Below are 19,440 nucleotides of genomic sequence, written 5' to 3' on the forward strand. Positions count from 1 at the left end.
GCCCAAAGTAATCACAATCGGCGCGAAATTGCAATATCAATTCAACAAACCAAAAAAGGGCTATAATGAAAATTAGTGAAAATAATTGATTATTAGGTTGAGGACAAATTGAGGAGATGACCTAGTAATGAATCTGAGATAGCAGGCAAAAGGTTGTATCTGGGTCAGCTACAATCATCAAAGTGTCTCAAAATCTTTTCTTTTTCCTTCCCTTTTTCTTCTTCCATTCAAATTCAATTCAATTCAATCCAATTCAATTTCATTTCCCCCACTATTTATGTGTCTGCTTAACATGCTGCAGCACTAAGCTTGTGTTCACTGTTTGAAGCTAGAACAGTAACAGAAGGGGGCATTGTTGGTTCTGATAGATCTCTGATCTGGAAATGAGTGCTTCCAGGTTCATCAAGTGTGTCACCGTCGGTGATGGCGCTGTGGGCAAAACCTGCTTGTTGATTTCCTACACCAGCAACACTTTTCCCACGGTTTGTTTCCCTCTTTATACTTCACTTCAATCTCGTTTTTTATTTTTCCCTTTCTGAATTTGATTATCAAGTATTTGGAACTGGAATTAGAGATATATGAGGTGGAATTACAACTACATGTTCTCAAACTTCATCGGATTTGATGTTTCAAGTGTTGTTTGACTTGTTCTAGAACTTGCCAGATTTGGGGATTCAGGTTATTGTTATCACTACTACTGTTTTTGTATTTAGAGCCTGTTTGGATACGAGAAGCTTATCTACTAGAAAATGCGCTAAATAAGCTTCGATAAGTGCTTTTTGGTTCGAATTAGTTAAATGAATAAATGATCCTTGATGGACCAAGTTCTTCAACATCAATTAACATAATTTGATGCAGTGCACTTGCAGCCTCTGATACTCTCATTTAAAGTTGCATGTGATTTGATTAGGAGCAGAGGAGTTATTACCCTTACAAGTTCTAAATAAAATTTTGATCATAAATAGCAATTGTTTTATATTGTCAAATGTCAAGGACTTAGGCCCGGTTTGGAAGAACTTATTTGAGCTTATCTGATAGCATAAGCTCTTATGCCAGTGTTTGGGAGAGCTTATGCAAACAGCTTAGGGTAGGACCATAAGCTGTTTTGAGCTTATTTCCATAAGCTACTCAGGATAGCTTATGAAAAATAGCTTATGCTTATATATAGCTTATTTATGAATAAGCGCTTATGTCAGTGCTTATGGTCATTAGCGCTTAATTAAGCTGTGTTTCCAAACAGGGCCTTAATAGGCTTCAGGGAATGGATTATTTTTACTTTGTTTTCCTATATTGATTTTTTCAGCTAATCTTGATTTTGTTCTTTGACAAATAATAGCTTCATGGCCTGACCCTTCTCCATTTCTGTTTGTCATCAATAACAGGACTACGTGCCCACCGTTTTTGACAATTTCAGTGCTAATGTTGTTGTGGATGGAAGCACTGTAAACCTAGGTTTATGGGATACTGCTGGTAACAGGGCTACCAATTCAATTGTATACAATTGAGTATCATTTTCAGAGCTTTGTTTTGTTTTCGGTGGGAAACTTATTGTTTGATTAACAGGTCAGGAGGATTACAATAGATTAAGACCCTTGAGCTACCGAGGAGCTGATGTCTTTATACTGGCATTTTCTCTTATCAGCAAGGCCAGCTATGAAAATATTGCAAAGAAGGTTTGTTCCCTTCATATGAAGATTGAAGAATTTGATAAGGATGGTGATCATTTAAATTGGTTTTTGCAATAAATATAACTGATAAAGTTACTGTTCTTTTGGCTTTTCCTTTCAGTGGATCCCTGAACTGAGGCATTACGCACCCGGTGTTCCAATAATTCTAGTTGGAACGAAGTTAGGTAAGCCTCTACCACTTCTATTCCTTGAATGGTTTGACATTGCTTAATTACTGGTTAGCTCCGGTTATTTAAAGGCCCCAAGGCTTTTCTTTACTTCAAAGTTCAGAGCAGTTTATTACATTACCAGTTCAAATATATTATAATTTTTGGATTTTGTTTTTCTTTGTGCCCACATTTGCTTCTTAAGTTCTAGTATTCATATACCAACCTAGATATTAAATGGTTTCATGGATGGAGACATTGATCTTCTCATGATCATAAGTGGCTGTGCTTAGGTGTGTTATTAATCCCCTAACTAATTATACTCACATAAATTGGATTACATTTTCTACTAAATTTGTTCTCAATGCTTATGCAGAAATAAAAAAAATAAATTTGTTAGTTGATTTGTTTTTATGCGAAGAAAATAGGAGTAGGGCAGAGTACATAAGACTTGTATCTAGGTTGTGTTTTGAGAGTGCATGACAAAAGTGTTCTTTTTCTTTCTATGATATCAGTTCACAATTAAATTCTTTTCTGTGATGAATGCTGCTTGAAACACTTCCAACCCGATCCACCACCAATTTTGAATGATTTAATAATTTGGTCTGCAGATCTTCGGGATGATAAACACTTTTTGGCAGACCACCCTGGTGCAGTACCAATTACTACAGCACAGGTAGGAAGTACCATAATTTTTCATATTTTCTCCCCTTTCTTTTGCTAGAGCAGGAGGCATAAGTTATTGATTTTGAAATCATGTTGATCTACACATTGATATTTGTTTTCATCATGGTTGAAGGGAGAAGAATTGAGAAAGCTGATTGGAGCTCCTGCCTACATCGAGTGTAGTTCGAAAACACAGCAGGTACAGTTCTCTCGGATAAAATTCATTTGAGTCATTTTTTTTCTTGTCATTTCTATCATGGATTTTCATGTGCTCTTGGGATGACAGAATGTGAAAGCCGTCTTTGACGCTGCCATCAAAGTGGTTCTGCAACCGCCAAAGCAAAAGAAAAAGAAGAGGAAGGCACAGAAGTCCTGCTCAATATTGTGATTAAGAATCAGAAACTATTAGGAGGTAGTGACTGTCTGGCCAACCTTTTAAGCTGCCTCTGCATCAATTTGTCTTGTTTTATTTTGTTCCCCATCCTCTGTAGCAAGAGCAGGAGGCTGTGTATAGTTTGGACTGACATCTTAGGGCTTTTGAATAGCAACCTTACAGGCTTGCCTCATTTCATCCACTGTAATTACAATCAGCATAATCATATATGCCCAATGCCAACGTACTTCCTGTATTATAAGTAAGTGTGTCACTTTATAAGAGTCTTGTTCACTTTTTGTCTCGAAGCAAGAGTGCTAACGCTTGTTTGCTCCGGCGCTAATGAGTATCCAGACATAGTATAAGCTGCTTGCTTTGGTCATATTGTTGGCCTTTACTTGTGATGCCATGGATGAATTTTATTCATGTTTTTTGGGCTTTTGGCCTATTGTCGCACATTTGAAATTTAATACTTATACGGATATATTGTTTCTGATTGAAGGCTAAAATTCCATTTTGATCACCGGATGTAACTTTTAAATATTTACTTAGTTGCACTTCCATCTTGATTGTCAATCCCAAAGAGATATAGCATGCTTAAACTTGCCGGAAGGTTCTGCAATCACTGAAACTCAAAGTCAAAACAACTAAACTAACTGTTATTTAACTCTAACAATGGCTTCCTACAAAATATGGTGGCCTAGGCTTGAGAACATCCAGGGAGGTAAACTTATAAACAACTATTACAGCTGATTAAAGATGAATCGAAAGTTAAATAAGAGAAACAAAAACCATAACTAAATAAGGAATGGACAAAGACAACGACTTGAAACAAGTGAGATTTTGGGCAAGTTTTTCTTTATTAGATATTGAATGAGGAACAAGCACACCCACTTTCGTTGTGAATGGATTAGTTTAATAGTTAGATTTTTAATTTAATGGCTATAATTTTGTATTGTATTTTTTTCTTCGATACATCGGAAAACAATTGTATTGTATTCTTTAAACTTTAAAGTTTAATCCCCTATTTCTTCGTTCAGAGAGAAAATTTAATTAAATGAGGATATTTTTGTCAAAAAGTAATTAATACATACAAATTTGACTCCTATTTTAGAAGCATTGGATCCATTTAAGTTTTTTTTTGTCAACCCTTATGTCCCAAGGTCTTATCACTTGAGCTATCCTTTGGGGACAGTGATTGAGTGAAAGGAGAATGGATCCTCTCCTGCGAACTCTCTGAACACCATCTATCTTGTAGCTTTGATGATTTTTTTAAGTAAGAAATAATTAAATTGAAAAGCTATATAAATATTTAAAATTAAGAAAGATGAAGAACAAAAATGGCCAATTCTATTAACTTAAAATTTCACACGTTGTTAAAGGTATTTGCTGAAAATACTTTTTTATCAATAATTAAAAATAGAATGTTGCTTTTTAATATCTAAATAAAAAATGATATTTTGTTATGAAGGGAAGCACGGTTTTTTTAAATAATATAAAAAACTTTACAAAAAAAAGTTGTAAGCAAATCCATCACAAAACCTTGTTAGCGAGTTTGCGACGGATTTCAATTGTCACAAAATCCTTCTCCGCGCTTTTGCGACGGAAACTTATCCATCACAACATCTTGGCAGCGAGTTTGCGACGGAGTAGGATATCTGTCACTAAAATTTGCGACGGAATATTTCATCACAAGATTCTTGTCAGCGAGTTTGTGACGGAAATCGTACTCGTCAGAAAGAGAGATGTATTTATATATAACAGACAACAAATTAAACTTACTTCAAAAAATTAAAACAAAAAGAAATTACTCCATCAGAAAGAGAGATGTATATAATATAATAATCACAATTTTGAAATAGCTGCTTTTCCACTCAGCTCAAAACCTTTTCTTTCCTTTTTGCATTCCTCTTTTCTTTCTTTTGAATTTGATCGGGAAATTCAATTCAATTTCCCCCCATTTCTTCCTCTACTCTACTTTTGCGTCTACAACTGCAATTACCAAACAGGGTTCGCGCTACACTGAACCTCATTGCAGCCAACAACGACATAATAAGAAGGAAGAGAACACTGTTGTTTGGTTCAGATCATAGATCTGAAAAATGAGTGCGTCCAAGTTCATCAAGTGCGTCACCGTCGGCGACGGTGCCGTCGGCAAAACCTGCTTGTTGATTTCCTACACCAGCAACACTTTCCCCACGGTCTATTTCTGCTTCACTTCAATTAGAAATATGCATTTTGTCTTGTTATAATTTTTGTCACTATTCCAACTGATTCTGATTTAGTTCTTTCACAAATTGTACCTTCATGGTCTAATCATTTTTGGTTATCATCAATTTCAGGACTACGTACCCACTGTTTTTGACAATTTCAGTGCTAATGTTGTTGTTGATGGAAGCACTGTGAACCTTGGACTATGGGATACTGCTGGTAACGTCCCTACAATTTCAGATATATAGAATTGAGTACCCTTTTTCGGGCGGTTTAACTTATATGATTTGATTAACAGGTCAGGAGGATTATAATAGACTAAGACCCTTGAGCTATCGAGGAGCTGATGTCTTTATACTTGCCTTTTCTCTCATAAGCAGGGCCAGCTACGAAAATATCGCCAAGAAGGTTTATTTTCTTTCATGTGAAGAATTTGATTGGGAATTGGGATGGTGATTACTTAAATCGCGGTTTTGATGTTCATATAACTCATGAAGCTGTTGTTCTTCTGATTTTTTGTTGCTTTCAGTGGATCCCTGAACTAAGGCATTATGCGCCTGGCGTTCCAATAATTCTAGTTGGGACAAAGTTAGGTAAGTGTTAATCCCTTCCCTTGCTTAATTGGGTTGGCATATTGTTATTGGTTAACCAATCCAGATGATCATGTTAGAGCTACCAGCTATGTAGTATGTACTTAGCTTTAGTTATTTATTTAAAGGCCCTGAGGGTTTTCTTAACTTCTTATCAATTTGTTACTTTATCATATCAAATACTGAAATTCATTCTAATTTTTGGCATTTTGTTTGTCTGAGGACATCTTTCTTCTTAATGTCTTTTGTTCATGCCTGAACCTAGAGTATGAAATGGTTTAAAGTAACATTTTCTCAATGTTTATCCAAAAATGAGCAAAACATGTATTGTATTAAGTATTAACCTCAGCCTGGTGAAGTTATGGAAATTCTAGTTTGTTTTGTTTTCTCATAAGAAAATATATGTAGGAGACAATTCCTAAGCCTTGTATCTAGGTCATGTTTTATTGGGGCATGACAATAGTTGTAATTTCATTTTCTTGCTAGGATAATCACAATTAAACTCATTTTTGTGGTGAATGCTGCTAAAAACAGTTTCAAACCATTTCATCACTCAAGTTGTGGATGATTTAACAACTGTAAGTTCTTAAAATATGCAGATCTTCGGGATGATAAGCAATTTTTTATCAACCACCCTGGTGCGGTGCCAATTACCACAGCACAAGTACGAGATATCATAAATTTTCTTATTCTCTCCCATTTCATTTAGTTGAAGGGGAAGTAGGAGTTCCTGCTTCTGAAATTACAATGATCCACATGCTAATATTTGTTTCAACTTTGGCTGAAGGGTGAAGAATTGAGAAAGCTGATTGGTGCTCCTGCCTATATCGAGTGCAGTTCAAAAACGCAGCAGGTGCAGTTTCTCTTGCTTAACATTACGCCACAATTTTTTTTCTTATACTTTATATCACTGGTGTCACATGCTCTTGTCTTGGGATGACAGAATGTTAAAGCTGTCTTTGATGCTGCCATCAAAGTTGTTCTTCAACCACCGAAGCAGAAGAAAAACAAGAGGAAGGCACAGAAGGCTTGCTCAATATTGTGATTATGGTTAAGAATCAGAATCTCTAATAGCAGGAAGTGACTGACTGGCCAAGCTTCACGAACCTCTCCATCAGTTTGTCTTATTTTTTTCTCTGTTCTTTGTAGGCTGTAGCAATCAGGAAGCTGTGTATAGTTTGAAGTTTGAACTGGCATTGCACGGTGCCTTGTTTCATACTATGTAACTATAATTAGCTTGGTTACGTAGCGGCCTACATGATATACGGCTTTGCTTATGTAATATGGTGATTGTGCTCTTGGCATGTACCTGTGATGTTCATCTTTGAAATTTTCCATTTTGTGACCTTGTGATGGTTCATTTAAGTATGTAAATATTTGTATGGATATGCCTCACTGTATGCTTTATCCACTCATACTTAGTATTACATAGTGCAATGTAGACTGTAACTGACCATGTTCCATAAACATGAAGATTAGTTGTCCTGATCTAACTAGATTGTGTTGAGTAGCTTAGACTTTCAGGAAGCCAATCTTTGCTTGAGTTTCTCTATGATGAAGTTGAATGATTCTTCGTTACCATGCCCGTGAGCAGGGGAAACCCAGGGTATCTCCATTTGAATCGAAGAAGTAGCCTGGTAGCTAGCTTTTCTGATGCAGGAAAACCTTAGAGAAAAAAATCATTTGAGATTGTTGGAGGTATGCTAAAAGGGTCTAAAAAATCAAAGTTAGTTTTTGTTGTTTGGTTATTATGAAAAGTGCTAGGAAAACACTCTGTTAAACGTATTGTTTTTTATGTATGTCGCTACCTATTTGAAAAACAGTTGTATGTTCATCACTTACAACAACATTTTATGATTAGGTCAATATGTTTTAGGAAAAATGAGTCAAGTGCGTTAACATTTTAAAAGTGAATCAACCACAAGAACTTTGTGTTGCTAAAATTTCTCTTGGTTCAACAAGTTTGTTTAGGTAGGGCCATAGGCGATTGACCAACCTCTTCATGATGATTTTTTGTACCATGGTTTGAGACGGAATCATAAGGGGTTGAAAATTTAACACTTTAGCAAAATTAACAAAAACTTTAAAGAGACCATTCACATTTTTTTCAAAGGGGACAAATATAACATTTGAAAGTCAGTTTATTGAAGATTTTTTTCTTTCTTTCTTAGAGCACAACTGTCTTGTTTTCTAACACTTAATCATGTCCTTAATTATGGTATAACTAGTTCTATTAATGTGATTAAGAAATTACTTTAATGAAATATAAACTAATGATAACAATTTATCCACATCATATTTTTCACCCACATTTAGAGAGAGATGGAAAAATGAGAGAGAAATAAGAATAAAATGTAGATGAAGATGAAATGGAAAAGAAAACATGTGAATGAATTAAAATAAAAACTCAAATATAAATGTAAATAATTCAGAAAAACAAAAATGAAAGCAACAACCAGGCTCTTTTCGGTGGGGGCTAGGGTGGGGAAGTTTGAGAATGGTCCACCGGTGGACCAGTCTTCCCAACCGGAAATTGCATGTTAGTCGGTAAAGGGGAAGTGTACAGTACTGTTTGCTCAAATTGCAATTAAGGGCTTGTTCAATTGGTAAAATATGAACCCCCAAATTGAAAAGAAAAACAAAGGGATAACACTGAAGATCCCACGATCATTTACCCTAAAATCCGAGAACTGGTGTCGCTGTCCTTGTCCCTATTTTGAAGTCCATGGTCGCGGATCTGGAAGAACTCTAGGGTTGTAAAATCGCGGATCTTGAGTGCGTGCGAATCAGTAACTCTAACTCTTTCTGGTATCTCATCTCGTGACTTGTTCGCAAGGGTGTTGCCGTTGGTTCTCCTTGTTCGTTTCTCCTTGTTCGTTTGGCTCTGAATCGTTTGTCGTTGGCTATATATCGTACTTTGACAAGAGGTGAGTTCAATTAGGTAAAAAGCGAAGATTTCAGCTTTGTATTGTGTATTTGGGGGGGTTTTGTTTACCTGAAGATTGGGTGATTGCAGCATTCAATCAGGTTGAAATAAGTTTTGTTTGTGTATGTGTTTGGGGTTTGGTTTCATGAACTAAGGATCGGTCATAAGAGGTCATTTATTTCCCACAATGACACAAAAAAATTTACACTACACTGTTTGTTGCAGGGTAAATTAACAAGTTGTTGGTGTTGAGATGGAAGACTCCAGCAAAGAATTACAAATTTTCAGTTGGTGTTCACTTGAAGAAGGTATTTTTTTCTTTACAATGTGGAGTTGCATTTAATCAATCTGATAGATAGGTGGTTAATTTATGAAATGATGTGGTCCATTGCTGTAGGGTTTTCATCTAATGGTGAAGGCAAAACCAGTGTTGTTGCTGGGATTGTTTCCTCACCAACACTGAACCTGTCGGAGTCAATTGCTGAGGATATAAATGGTGAAGGTGTTGGTGTTGATAGTATGGACGATATTGCTAATGCTTTGTGGGATGGTATTGATGACATTGAGATGAAGAAGTTTCATTTTCCCAATCGCCAGGTAGCATATGAGTTCTACAACTTGTATGCTAGAGTGAAAGGCTTCTCAGTGCGGAAAAGCAAGGTTTTCAGAATCAAGAAAGGTGAAATTGTGCGGCAAGACTTTGTGTGTCACAAGGAGGGTTTCCGTGAAGAGAAAAACAGAATGAGGGAAAATCGTCAGCGTGAAACTAAGGTTGAGACCAGGTGTGGATGTTGTGCAAAAATGAGAATTCGTTTGGTGGGTGATAGTGGTAGGTGGCATGTGGCATTATTTTCAGATTGTCACAATCATGCAATGTTAGAGGGAAAGCAGTCAGCCATGTTACCGGCACATCGTAAGTTAAAAGAAGGGGATATATTGGGATTGAATAGCATGCGGAAAGCTGGGATTAGTACGACACAGATATACAATTTTTTTGCTGACCAATCAGGGGGTTTTGACAAAACCAATTTTCTCAAGGTTGACATGAAAAATCAAATGACCAAACAGAAACAAAAGGAGCATTGTGATGCAAAAGCTGTTTTGGTGTATCTGAAGGGGCTTGGTTCAGGTGATCCCGGAATGTTTTGGTCCCACCATGCTGATGAAGAAGGCAAGTTGAAACAACTGTTTTGGGCTGATGGTATTAGTCGAATGGATTTTCAAGTGTTTGGGGAAGTCCTAGCCTTTGATGCAACATACAGGAAGAATAAATATGGTTGCCCTATTGTTGTTCTTGTCGGAGTTAACCATCATTGCCAGACTATTGTGTTCGGAACAACAATTTTGACAAATGAAAAAGAGGAAAGCTATGTGTGGGTTCTTGAGCAATTTATGGCAGCAATGAAGGGTAAGGAACCAAGTGCAGTTATAACTGACGGTGCTCCTGCAATGCGGAATGCTATTACTAGAATTTTACCTAGAGCTCATCATCGTTTGTGTGCTTGGCACCTTTTACAAAATGCACAAATAAATGTGGGTGACCCGAATTTTGTGAAAGGATTTAAGAGCTGCATGTTGGGGAATCTAAGTGTTGGGCACTTCAAAAAAAAATGGGCACAATTGGTTAGCGATCTGAACCTCGAGGACAATCCATGGGTTCAAGGGTTGTACGAGAAGAGGCACATGTGGGCTACATGTTTGATGAGGGGAAAGTTCTTTGCCGGTTTTCGAACAACATCTCGCTGCGAAGGTATGCATTCACAAATTGGTCGCATTGTTCGATCCCGAAATAGCCTTCTTGAGTTTGTTCAGTATTTTGAGCGGTATGTGAATTACATGCGATGGACTGAGGTTGATGCGGACTACAAGTCAGTCGTAGGAGATGCTGTGCCTAAGACTAATGTGAGAGCACTTGAAAAATGTGCTGCAAATGTATATACTAGGACTGTTTTCCTAAAGTTCAGACCATGGCTGAACAGTGGTAGTGTAATTAAAGTTGCTGCCATTAAGGAAAAATCCTCATGTATGATATATTCCATGTACAAGTATTGTAAACCCGATAAGTTGTGGCATGTCGCACATGATGTACAATTGTCTACGTTTAGATGTTCATGTCAGCGGATGGAGACATTTGGGCTTCCTTGTGATCATATCATTGGTTTGTTGGTTCACTTGGACATTGATGTGATCCCTGAGAGTTTAATATTACAGAGGTGGTGTAAGTCAGCAAAGGATTGTATGAAAGATAATAGTGAATCCTCCTACAAATTCTGGGAATCAACAATTCTGGAAGACTACTTGGACACTGTTGATGTAATGGCAAAGCATGTTATGAAACTTAAGGCAAAAATGGAGGCAGCCCTTGGAACTGGTGTTGAGAACCTTGATGAAGATGTTGATAATGTAAAAAATCCTGCTGTCATAATGAGCAAGGGATGCGGTGGAACCTCAAATGTGAATGGAAGCAAGGGGAAAAGGAAGTGCACAGTTTGTAAGGTTGAAGGCCATAACAAGACAACATGCCCCCAGAACAAACGAGCCAAAGTTAGTAATGAAGCAGCTGTAGATTCTAATGCCTCCTTTTTTTGAAGTTGAGGTAATGAGCCAAAGTGAGTAGACATTGTTATATAACATGCATGATAACCCATAATTTAATCTTACCCAAAGGAAGTGACAATTGTACTGGAACGGCTGCTGCAGGTAGTGGATGTGTTAGAATTGTCAGTGATTGAAGTCAAAAGAAGGCAATTTCAAAGTGATTGAACTTGAAGTCATTCATTCATACTTTGCTAAATTGGTGTAATTTACTTATTGGATTATATGTCTGTCAGTTAATTGTGTATTTTTATGTGTGTCAGATATTTGTGTATTTTTATGGTTAGTGTGGTGGTTAAATATGGCCATTATTATGTTTTTACTTGGAGATTGTGTGTAAGAGAGAGATATTGTATGATTTCGTATTGTATGATTTCGCTAGATAATTCCCATTATTACTGGTGCTATTAGGTAGTGCAAATCCCATTACACATGGTGTGAGCTTGTCAGCATGTAATGTCATTAGTGTATCAAAATTATAATATTAAAACATCACCACAATCATGTAATGTCATTAGTGTATAAAAATTATAATATCAAATCAGAGCACCAAACCTACATGATTGATGGTGTCTCCTTTTGTTTTTTGTTATGAATTTGTTTCAAAAGTTTCAGTTTTTGTCGTTGAATGGACATTTTTTCCCATTAATTTTGAGTTCAAATTTTTGTATTCTTAGGTAGCCTTTTTGCGTTTACTTCAATCATGTTGGGTTTAGTTTGATAATTTCAATTACAATTGGATATCTTTGCACAATGTAATTGTGTGTAACACTGCAAAAGTCCTAGGTTTTAAGGGTAAATTGCGACCGATGTTGTGTTCAGCCAACCAGCTGCATCCTTTGATGCCAATATCTGCATTATTGGTTGCATTTGTTTGTGTTTGGAAAAAGAAATTCCTTCTCCCTTGCCCGCCAGTGAAATACAATCATGCTTAATTTGAAGAGCATTTGGAAACCTCATCTGGACACCAATTCAAATGCACGTGAGGTTCAATTAGAAGTCATTACGATGTATTGACCTTACCTTAACTAATAAGAACAAAAACAAAGCATACTTGGCATGAGTCAACATCATGATGTTCAATTACAGAAGTAGAAAATAAAAACATAACATGTCTTGGGCATGATGCTCATAGGTGCACCATGCTTTCATCCCAAACATTGACTATACAACATTCAAAACGGGTTAAGCACATCGCAAGTGCTGTAAACCCAAACGTCGCTCTTCACACAAAATTTACACAAAAAAATATTGAATACCACTTCTCATCCCAGGTAAGCATAAGTACTATCTTAACAATTTGTGGTACCCAACTGAAGATGTTCCCTAACCAGCTAGTCCTTGTTCAACATCTGACTTTCCCAAAAGTTGTTTGCTTTTCCAACTAACACTAAGCACATCGCAAGTGCTGTAAACCCAAACGTCGCTCTTCACACAATTTACACAAAAAAATATTGAATACCACTTCTCATCCCACCTAAGCATAAGTACTATCTTAACAATTTGTGGTACCCAACTGAAGATGTTCCCAAACCAGCTACTCCTTGTTCAACATCTGAGTTTCCCAAAAGTTGTTTGCATTTCCAACTAACACTTTGAAGTGTTCATTGTGTGGTCCATTCAACAGTGACATGGCAGCCTTCATTCGCACAAGGTTATCCTCCACCTGCAATTAAAATGTATGCAACATGGAAGAAGAATTAAAACATTTTCATGGACAGTTAACTAAACAAGACTCCAATGTTGATTTATCTAGTGCTTACCCGAGGGAGTAAGTTTGACATAAAGACATCATCCATTTGCATTCACTCCAACGTGCATAAAGTTGAGTGTTGAGTGCTAAATAATTAAAGTAGAGTAATAAATATTCCGAACATTGATACAAGGGTGTAACTTGTAGAGGCAAACAAATAAAAGTGGAGTCGCCAATTACCTCGCAGTGTAGTCCTCACTAGATTTTGCTTCTTCGATATCCCAAGTCCCTAGCTCAAAGTTGCCTTCAAGGTAGTTTTGAGGGTAGTAGGATGAAAACACCATGCGGCCAATCACCTTGCCCTGTGAAAATAATTCGGTCATTAAACTAGAGAATTAAACTGGAGAATAAATAAAATTTTACCGGACATACAAAATGAAGGAATCTAGTACATACAATTTGCCTTATAGATTTCTTCCTAGCGGAAGTTTGTTGTGCACTAAGGCATGAGTCAACCAGGTAAATTACCATCTCATCCATAGATGCAACCATTAAAAACCACTCCCCGTTTGCCTCCCTAACAGGTACATAGATCTGTAGCAAATACACTTAACATTAGGTGATGTATTGAAAATACGAATAATAGAGTTACAGAAAAAATATTATAACAGACGTATTTCAATGTATCAAACGGTGCCATCCACTGTTCTGCAAACTCTGGAAGCAGATCTTCTGACATCTTTCCCTTCAACACACCATCCTGCAACAACAGTTGTGTTAAAGGTTGCCCAGTCTGAGAGAAAACAGCAAAATATATCCAACGAACAAAGTTAATACCGCAAAACGGGGTGGCAATATCCATGCGGGTTGTGCTTCAGTATTGTGTTGATTCCAAGTAAGCTTGAAAGCCATGAAGTCAATAATCTAAAGTACCACAAAGTCAATAAGCTGAAGTACCACACAATTAACAACAAAGGGTGTGAAAGTGACCCCAACCTTTGAGTCAATAACTTGGTCTGGGCAAAGACTGTGGAAGTTTTCTCTTGTCCCAATTGAAGACCCCATTTTGAACAACTCCTCCCTACATGTGTATTTGTGTTAGTTCTGTGCAGTTTCTGGGATGAGTATAAGTTAGTCATACCTTGGATCACCAAGTATCTGAAATACATAGGCGCATATACGAAGATCATCAGCTGTCAACCCCATCTCAGGAGTAGGCCGAAATTTGGACTCCATTTCCTTTGGCAGAGTATGGCCAACTCTCTTTGAATAATTTTTCATGACTGGTGTGTTCAAAGCCCTAGCCATCTTCCTTGGCCTACGGGTTGGTGTACAATCAGTTGCAACTTTTTTCCCTTTGTCCTGCCAATTGAGAGGTAAGTATTTATAATTGATTAACAATGCAATGTGGAACAATTAAACACAAACTGTAATAAACAAAAGTGTGCACAAACTTTATTACCTTAGTTTTGTCTTGTTTGGGAAACGCTTTGGTCCCAGATACATTAACCTCAGACTTCTTAAATTTTGATTGTGTCGGTGATTCAATAATTGTACAATCATCACAGTCTGAATCAGAGACATCAAATTCAACCTCCATACTTTTAAACACTTCTTTCCCCCTTGGCACAGCCCTTTTCTTCGTGGATTTGTTATGCATTTGTTTCAAAGATTCTCCTTTTGCTGCTCCGGATTCAACATCAGGTCCCTTAGTAGGTACCTTGTTTAGATCGGGAACCTCATCATCAGATATAGTCAGGTCCACACACATGTCCAAGTTTTTTTGACCTCATCATAGGTATTTGGGTCCCTGGCCAGCCTTTTAGATGTCAATCTTATGGGGGGCATAGGTGCAGTTGGTGTCTCAGCATCAAAAACAGCAGCACTTGCATGTTGGGAGGAGCTTCCTTGATATATGTTTGGTGAAGCCTTAGTTTCCTTCGCGTCCACAGGCTTCCTTTCAACCAACGTGGTTAATTTTTCATCTAGGCTTTGTAGAAGCTTTGTGTTGTTGGCTATTTCCTCATCAATCTTAGACACATGCCTATTCATTGCCTATGACACCAAACGATTACGTTAAGTTCATATTAAACGAATTTTGTAGACATGTTTATGTAACGATAGTAAATTTTTCAATCACAGACCAGGAGATAAACAACGTTTATTACATGGTTTGCAATAATCTTATGGTTTGCTATAACCTTAAAATTCAAGACAAAACACATACACATTCAAGACCCATAATTTGTCCCAAATTTCTTCTCTTTTGGATTTCTTTTGGATTTTTGTTAAATTAAAAATGTTATATATAATTAATCATGGAATCAAGTCAACCCCACAAAGAACAACGTTTCAATCACAGGCCAGGAGATAAACAACGTTTATTAGTGTTAAAAATACATTCACAATATTCCACAATCTTGCACACAAGTGAACTCAACAGAAAGTGGAAGCCTGACTAAAAATCTTAGTTTTCAATCACAAAGAAAACCATGACCCAAAGTTTCATAGTCGCACCCGTAGTCCAGTCCAGGATACAAGGTAAAATTAAAAAAAAAAAACAAAAACTTTTTAGACATCACAAAGTGTTAGCATTTACAGTGGAGTAATAAAGAAAATAAGTCACCTTCATGTAACCAATGAGGCTATTCAAGGCCTTCAGTAGAGTGAATAAACCCTCAAGGAAATCCTTTCTTCCCACTTGATTAAGCTGACAAAAAAAATGGAGATAACACTCAACGTAGTTAGTAACAAAGGGTGTTAGGAAGTCAAGTTTAGCATTCTATATACGTAGAGAAAGAAAGGGGCACCACCATGTCCCTTAGATCATGCATTTCTGCTTGTGCTTCAGCCTCTATTTCGTCCTCTGTGTCAACCTCTGCACTCGTCCGTTCAGCTTGTTCACCTTCTCCTGCATCAACGTTTGAATCACCTCTGCACACCAAAATACAGCTCACTACCACAGAAATCTCCAATGGCTAAAAAACACTTGTCAATAAACGACCTCAGTTGCTACATACCTTGCCATCATCAACAAACTAGGACTAAGAACCCTCCTGAAAAACCCTGAAAATGGTATTTAACCCAGAGCAAAATCTTTGAAATGAATTTTGAGTGGTGGGTTTTGGAAGATGAGATCTGGGTAGTGATATGATATGGACTTCGTAATGATGGTCTAGTGCCTAAAGCGTCAGTGTTTGAAATGACACAAACATATTAAAACATCACATAATCCTATCCCATGAAGAATTAATTAAACCATAATACAAATTCCACCACACCCTACAATTAATAGTCAACTTGAACACAATATGACTCGGATGTTTAAGACACAGTCAGCATAAATGGGATTTTCCTATGACCAGTCAACACAAATTAATCTCAGCCAAGAGCATGCAAAGTAAAGGTGAAGTAAATGATCGAAAATGAAATATATTACATGCCAAGTGTGTCATGGATATTCATACACACTAGAAGATGAAGAGACACGTCATTAAAGGTGCCAAGTCTCATGGTTGGTAGATGGGTGTAACAATCACCTACAAATGATAAAAACCTGTGGTAACACTACTAAGTCTTGCATCGCTCTTCTTTGTTAAGCACCAATTTAGTCCTTACTTCAACGGTGGTGCAACATAGCCCTGAGGTCCAAGTTTTGTTGCCTGAGACTGGAATTTTCCAACAATAGATCAAAGTTTTCAACCTCAAGGGTTTGAATTATGTTGTTATTCACCTCAAGCTTGTGATGGCTGTAGTCCATAATACTTAAATTGTGGGAAGTTTCCAACCTTTGTAGCCACTTCAATGACACTTGTTCCATTGCCATGTCGGGTGACCTCTCATGTGGGCTAACTTCAACTGGGGTGCCATCGATTTTTGGTGACCGCACGTAACACATGCAGCTGTGTTGAGGAGATCCATCCAACATCTTGGGCGGGTATGGATAATACTCAGGTGCGTCCATTCCCAGTAAGTTGCAAACCTCACCTAACCATTGCTTCATGCTAAACTTCAGGACAACTTCTTTACCCTTCATTGTTTGAGAAGATCCATGCATGGATTCAGCATTGATTTCAGGATCTAGACAAATACAAATAGTGATATGTTAGTTACACAAAATGTCACCAAACTGGTACACAAAACATCAAAGGCAGGTAAAATAGGATTCTGAGGTCACGTAACTCAGTTTGAACCCTGTTTGCACCGGTGAGGGTGGCTCCACAGGGTGGCCCCTGCTGCACTCTACATGGACATGGCGTGAGCTCTGACTATATGCTTGAGAAACTTCAGCTTCGCTAGCCCTTGCATCTGATCTTTCAAAATAATCCTGCAATGCCTTCTGAGCTTCATAAAGAGTTGAATACCTCTCATGCTTGTTGTTTTTGAAACCTAGTACTTCATCCTTGCATTCATCCCAAGAATTGTAAATCCCAGGGTTTCTCCCACGGAATACAACATAAAACCTATGTTTACCAGTCATACTTTGGCTTGGACGAGGCTAAAGAAAAAGATAGGAGGAGCGGAAACAGAGAGGACGATGACAAGTAAGAGGGGATGAACTTAAGGTGAGTTGGAGTTAAGGGTGAAGGACTGATGAAGTTCAAGGAAATTAAAGTTAACCCACCGACCCCACTGTCATGGGAATAATAGCGAAGTGGACAAAATTCAACACTCACGTGGCTGGTCCTTGCATATGGCAGAGAATCTTATGCTTTTCCAGGAACCCAACGAGTTGTCCCTTCAACCAAATCAACTGACGTTCCTTCCTTTACAAGCCTATGGTACGCGTTTGGGAGGGAAAACAACCAATTATTCGGATTAATTTCGAATTTTAACGTAAATTCGGTGGTGGGAATGGGTGGGAATTAATAAAATCATTGACACAAACATTTTTAACGTGGAAATATACAATATTATAATTTCCTATTAGAAATACAATTACTCACACAAAAAAAAATTAAAAGTCTTTTATACAATATAAATTCCTCCTATCATATTTTAATTATATAACGTATTTCAAGGTGTATAACATCTAATATTTATCTCACCAAACTGTTACACTCTAATGGTTCTTCATTCAACACCCTACCCCACAAGGTATTTTGGTTAATAAAATATTTCCGAAAAAAAAATTTGGAATCAGATAATTGAGTTCAAAATATTAAGATAGTAAAAATTCTTATAAAGAAACAAACTCTCATGAAATTAGGAAAGACGTAAACGTGAGATGTAGTTAGGACATATATAAAGAAAGTCGATTAAGTGAGGAATCAAGTGATTCTTCGAGGGAATCAAGTGCAGTGAAGCTAGGAGACGCGTACAATAAGCCGGTGAAGTGATTCTTGTAGGGAATAAAGTGCAGTGAAGCTAGGAGACGCGTACAATAAGCAGGTGAAGTGATTCTTGGAGGGAATCAAGTGCAGTGAAACTAGGAGAGACGTACAATAACTCTGTGAAGTGATTCTTGGAAGGAATCCAGTGCAGTGAAGCTAGGAGACGCGTACAATAAGCCGGTGAAGTGATTCTTCGAGGGAATCAAGTGCAGTGAAGCTAGGAGAGACGTACAATAACTCTGTGAAGTGATTCTTGGAGGGAATCAAGTGCAGTGAAGCTAGGAGAGACGTACAATAACTCTGTGAAGTGATTCTTGGAGGGAATAAAGTGCAGTGAAGCTAGGATAGGCGTACAATAAGTCGGTGAAGTGACTCTACGAGGGAATCAAGTGCAGTGAAGCTAGGAGACGCGTACAATAACTCTGTGAAGTGATTCTTGGAGGGATTCAAGTGCAGTGAAGCTAGGAGAGACGTACAATAACTATGTGAAGTGATTCTTGGAAGGAATCAAGTGCAGTGAAGCTAGGAGACGCGTACAATAAGCCGGTGAAGTGATTCTTCGAGGGAATCAAGTGCAGTGAAGCTAGGAGAGACGTAAAATAACTCTGTGAAGTGATTCTTGGAAGGAATCAAGTGCAGTGAAGCTAGGATAGGCGTACAATAAGTCGGTGAAGTGACTCTACGAGGGAATCAAGTGCAGTGAAGCTAGGAGAGACGTAAAATAACTCTGTGAAGTGATTCTTGTAACGCAAAAAAAGATTTACTCTAATTATAAATCATCAATGAATAAATAAGGGAAAAAATATTTGATGTGTTTAATAGATTTTTTCTCTTCACCTTAATTTACAAATTTTTTATTTAACCATTATTTAAACAAATGGATTATACCCCAAAATAATTATTATTAATCTAACTGAAATTTTCCTCGTCATGGACATTAGGGCCGGCCATTGGGCCTGGCCTAATTTATAAAAAAATAAATTATTGTATATTCTATTTACAGTTGGGCCGGGTTTAAGGATAAACCCGTTAGTTACACCATTATCTCCTGTGCACCGATTCTCAAATCTTCTACCACCGTTCTCAGCAACTGCATCAGCGTAACGGAAGCAGTTCGACGGACGAACAGAGTTTCCTAGTTCCGCCGTGCCAGCCTCTTCGGTATTCATTGTCGAAACAGGTACTATGGTTCTCTCTTTCCAAACCCTAATTTCATAAC

At 37.5% G+C, this 19,440-nt stretch overlaps 3 protein-coding genes across 3 annotated transcripts; all 3 read left to right on the forward strand.

Moving 5' to 3' along the window:
- The first annotated feature begins 96 nt into the window (after positions 1-96).
- LOC130727833 (rac-like GTP-binding protein RAC1) lies at positions 97-3,277 on the forward strand. The gene is made up of 7 exons (XM_057579091.1): positions 97-482; positions 1,383-1,470; positions 1,564-1,673; positions 1,789-1,852; positions 2,446-2,510; positions 2,634-2,699; positions 2,787-3,277. Exons 1-7 carry the CDS (start codon positions 384-386, stop codon positions 2,886-2,888), a joined length of 594 nt encoding a protein of 197 aa, XP_057435074.1. The 5' UTR covers positions 97-383; the 3' UTR covers positions 2,889-3,277.
- A 1,475-nt stretch (positions 3,278-4,752) lies between these two features.
- On the forward strand, positions 4,753-7,074 carry LOC130727834 (rac-like GTP-binding protein RAC1). Its single transcript, XM_057579092.1, has 7 exons — positions 4,753-5,074; positions 5,216-5,303; positions 5,383-5,492; positions 5,614-5,677; positions 6,274-6,338; positions 6,462-6,527; positions 6,618-7,074. The coding sequence occupies exons 1-7, from the start codon at positions 4,976-4,978 to the stop codon at positions 6,717-6,719; spliced, it is 594 nt and encodes a 197-aa protein (XP_057435075.1). The 5' UTR covers positions 4,753-4,975; the 3' UTR covers positions 6,720-7,074.
- Positions 7,075-8,978: 1,904 nt separating this feature from the next.
- LOC130712185 (protein FAR1-RELATED SEQUENCE 5-like) lies at positions 8,979-11,189 on the forward strand. The gene has a single exon (XM_057562026.1). The coding sequence runs from the start codon at positions 8,979-8,981 to the stop codon at positions 11,187-11,189; it is 2,211 nt and encodes a 736-aa protein (XP_057418009.1).
- Positions 11,190-19,440: the final 8,251 nt, after the last annotated feature.

Source organism: Lotus japonicus, chromosome 1 (assembly GCF_012489685.1).
Source record: "Lotus japonicus ecotype B-129 chromosome 1, LjGifu_v1.2".
Lineage (NCBI taxonomy): Eukaryota > Viridiplantae > Streptophyta > Magnoliopsida > Fabales > Fabaceae > Lotus > Lotus japonicus.

What these genes read in the sequence shown, in the direction of transcription:
- LOC130727834 (XM_057579092.1), top strand. Translation starts at nt 4,976, where the DNA reads ATGAGTGCGTCCAAGTTCATCAAGTGCGTCACCGTCGGCGACGGTGCC. An exon ending in ACGAAAATATCGCCAAGAAG is followed by an intron (nt 5,493 to 5,613) that starts GTTTATTTTCTT and finishes TGTTGCTTTCAG; the next exon opens with TGGATCCCTGAACTAAGGCA. An exon ending in TGCCAATTACCACAGCACAA is followed by an intron (nt 6,339 to 6,461) that starts GTACGAGATATC and finishes CTTTGGCTGAAG; the next exon opens with GGTGAAGAATTGAGAAAGCT.
- LOC130712185 (XM_057562026.1), top strand. Translation starts at nt 8,979, where the DNA reads ATGTGGTCCATTGCTGTAGGGTTTTCATCTAATGGTGAAGGCAAAACC.
- LOC130727833 (XM_057579091.1), top strand. Translation starts at nt 384, where the DNA reads ATGAGTGCTTCCAGGTTCATCAAGTGTGTCACCGTCGGTGATGGCGCT. An exon ending in TCTAGTTGGAACGAAGTTAG is followed by an intron (nt 1,853 to 2,445) that starts GTAAGCCTCTAC and finishes TTTGGTCTGCAG; the next exon opens with ATCTTCGGGATGATAAACAC. An exon ending in GTAGTTCGAAAACACAGCAG is followed by an intron (nt 2,700 to 2,786) that starts GTACAGTTCTCT and finishes TTGGGATGACAG; the next exon opens with AATGTGAAAGCCGTCTTTGA.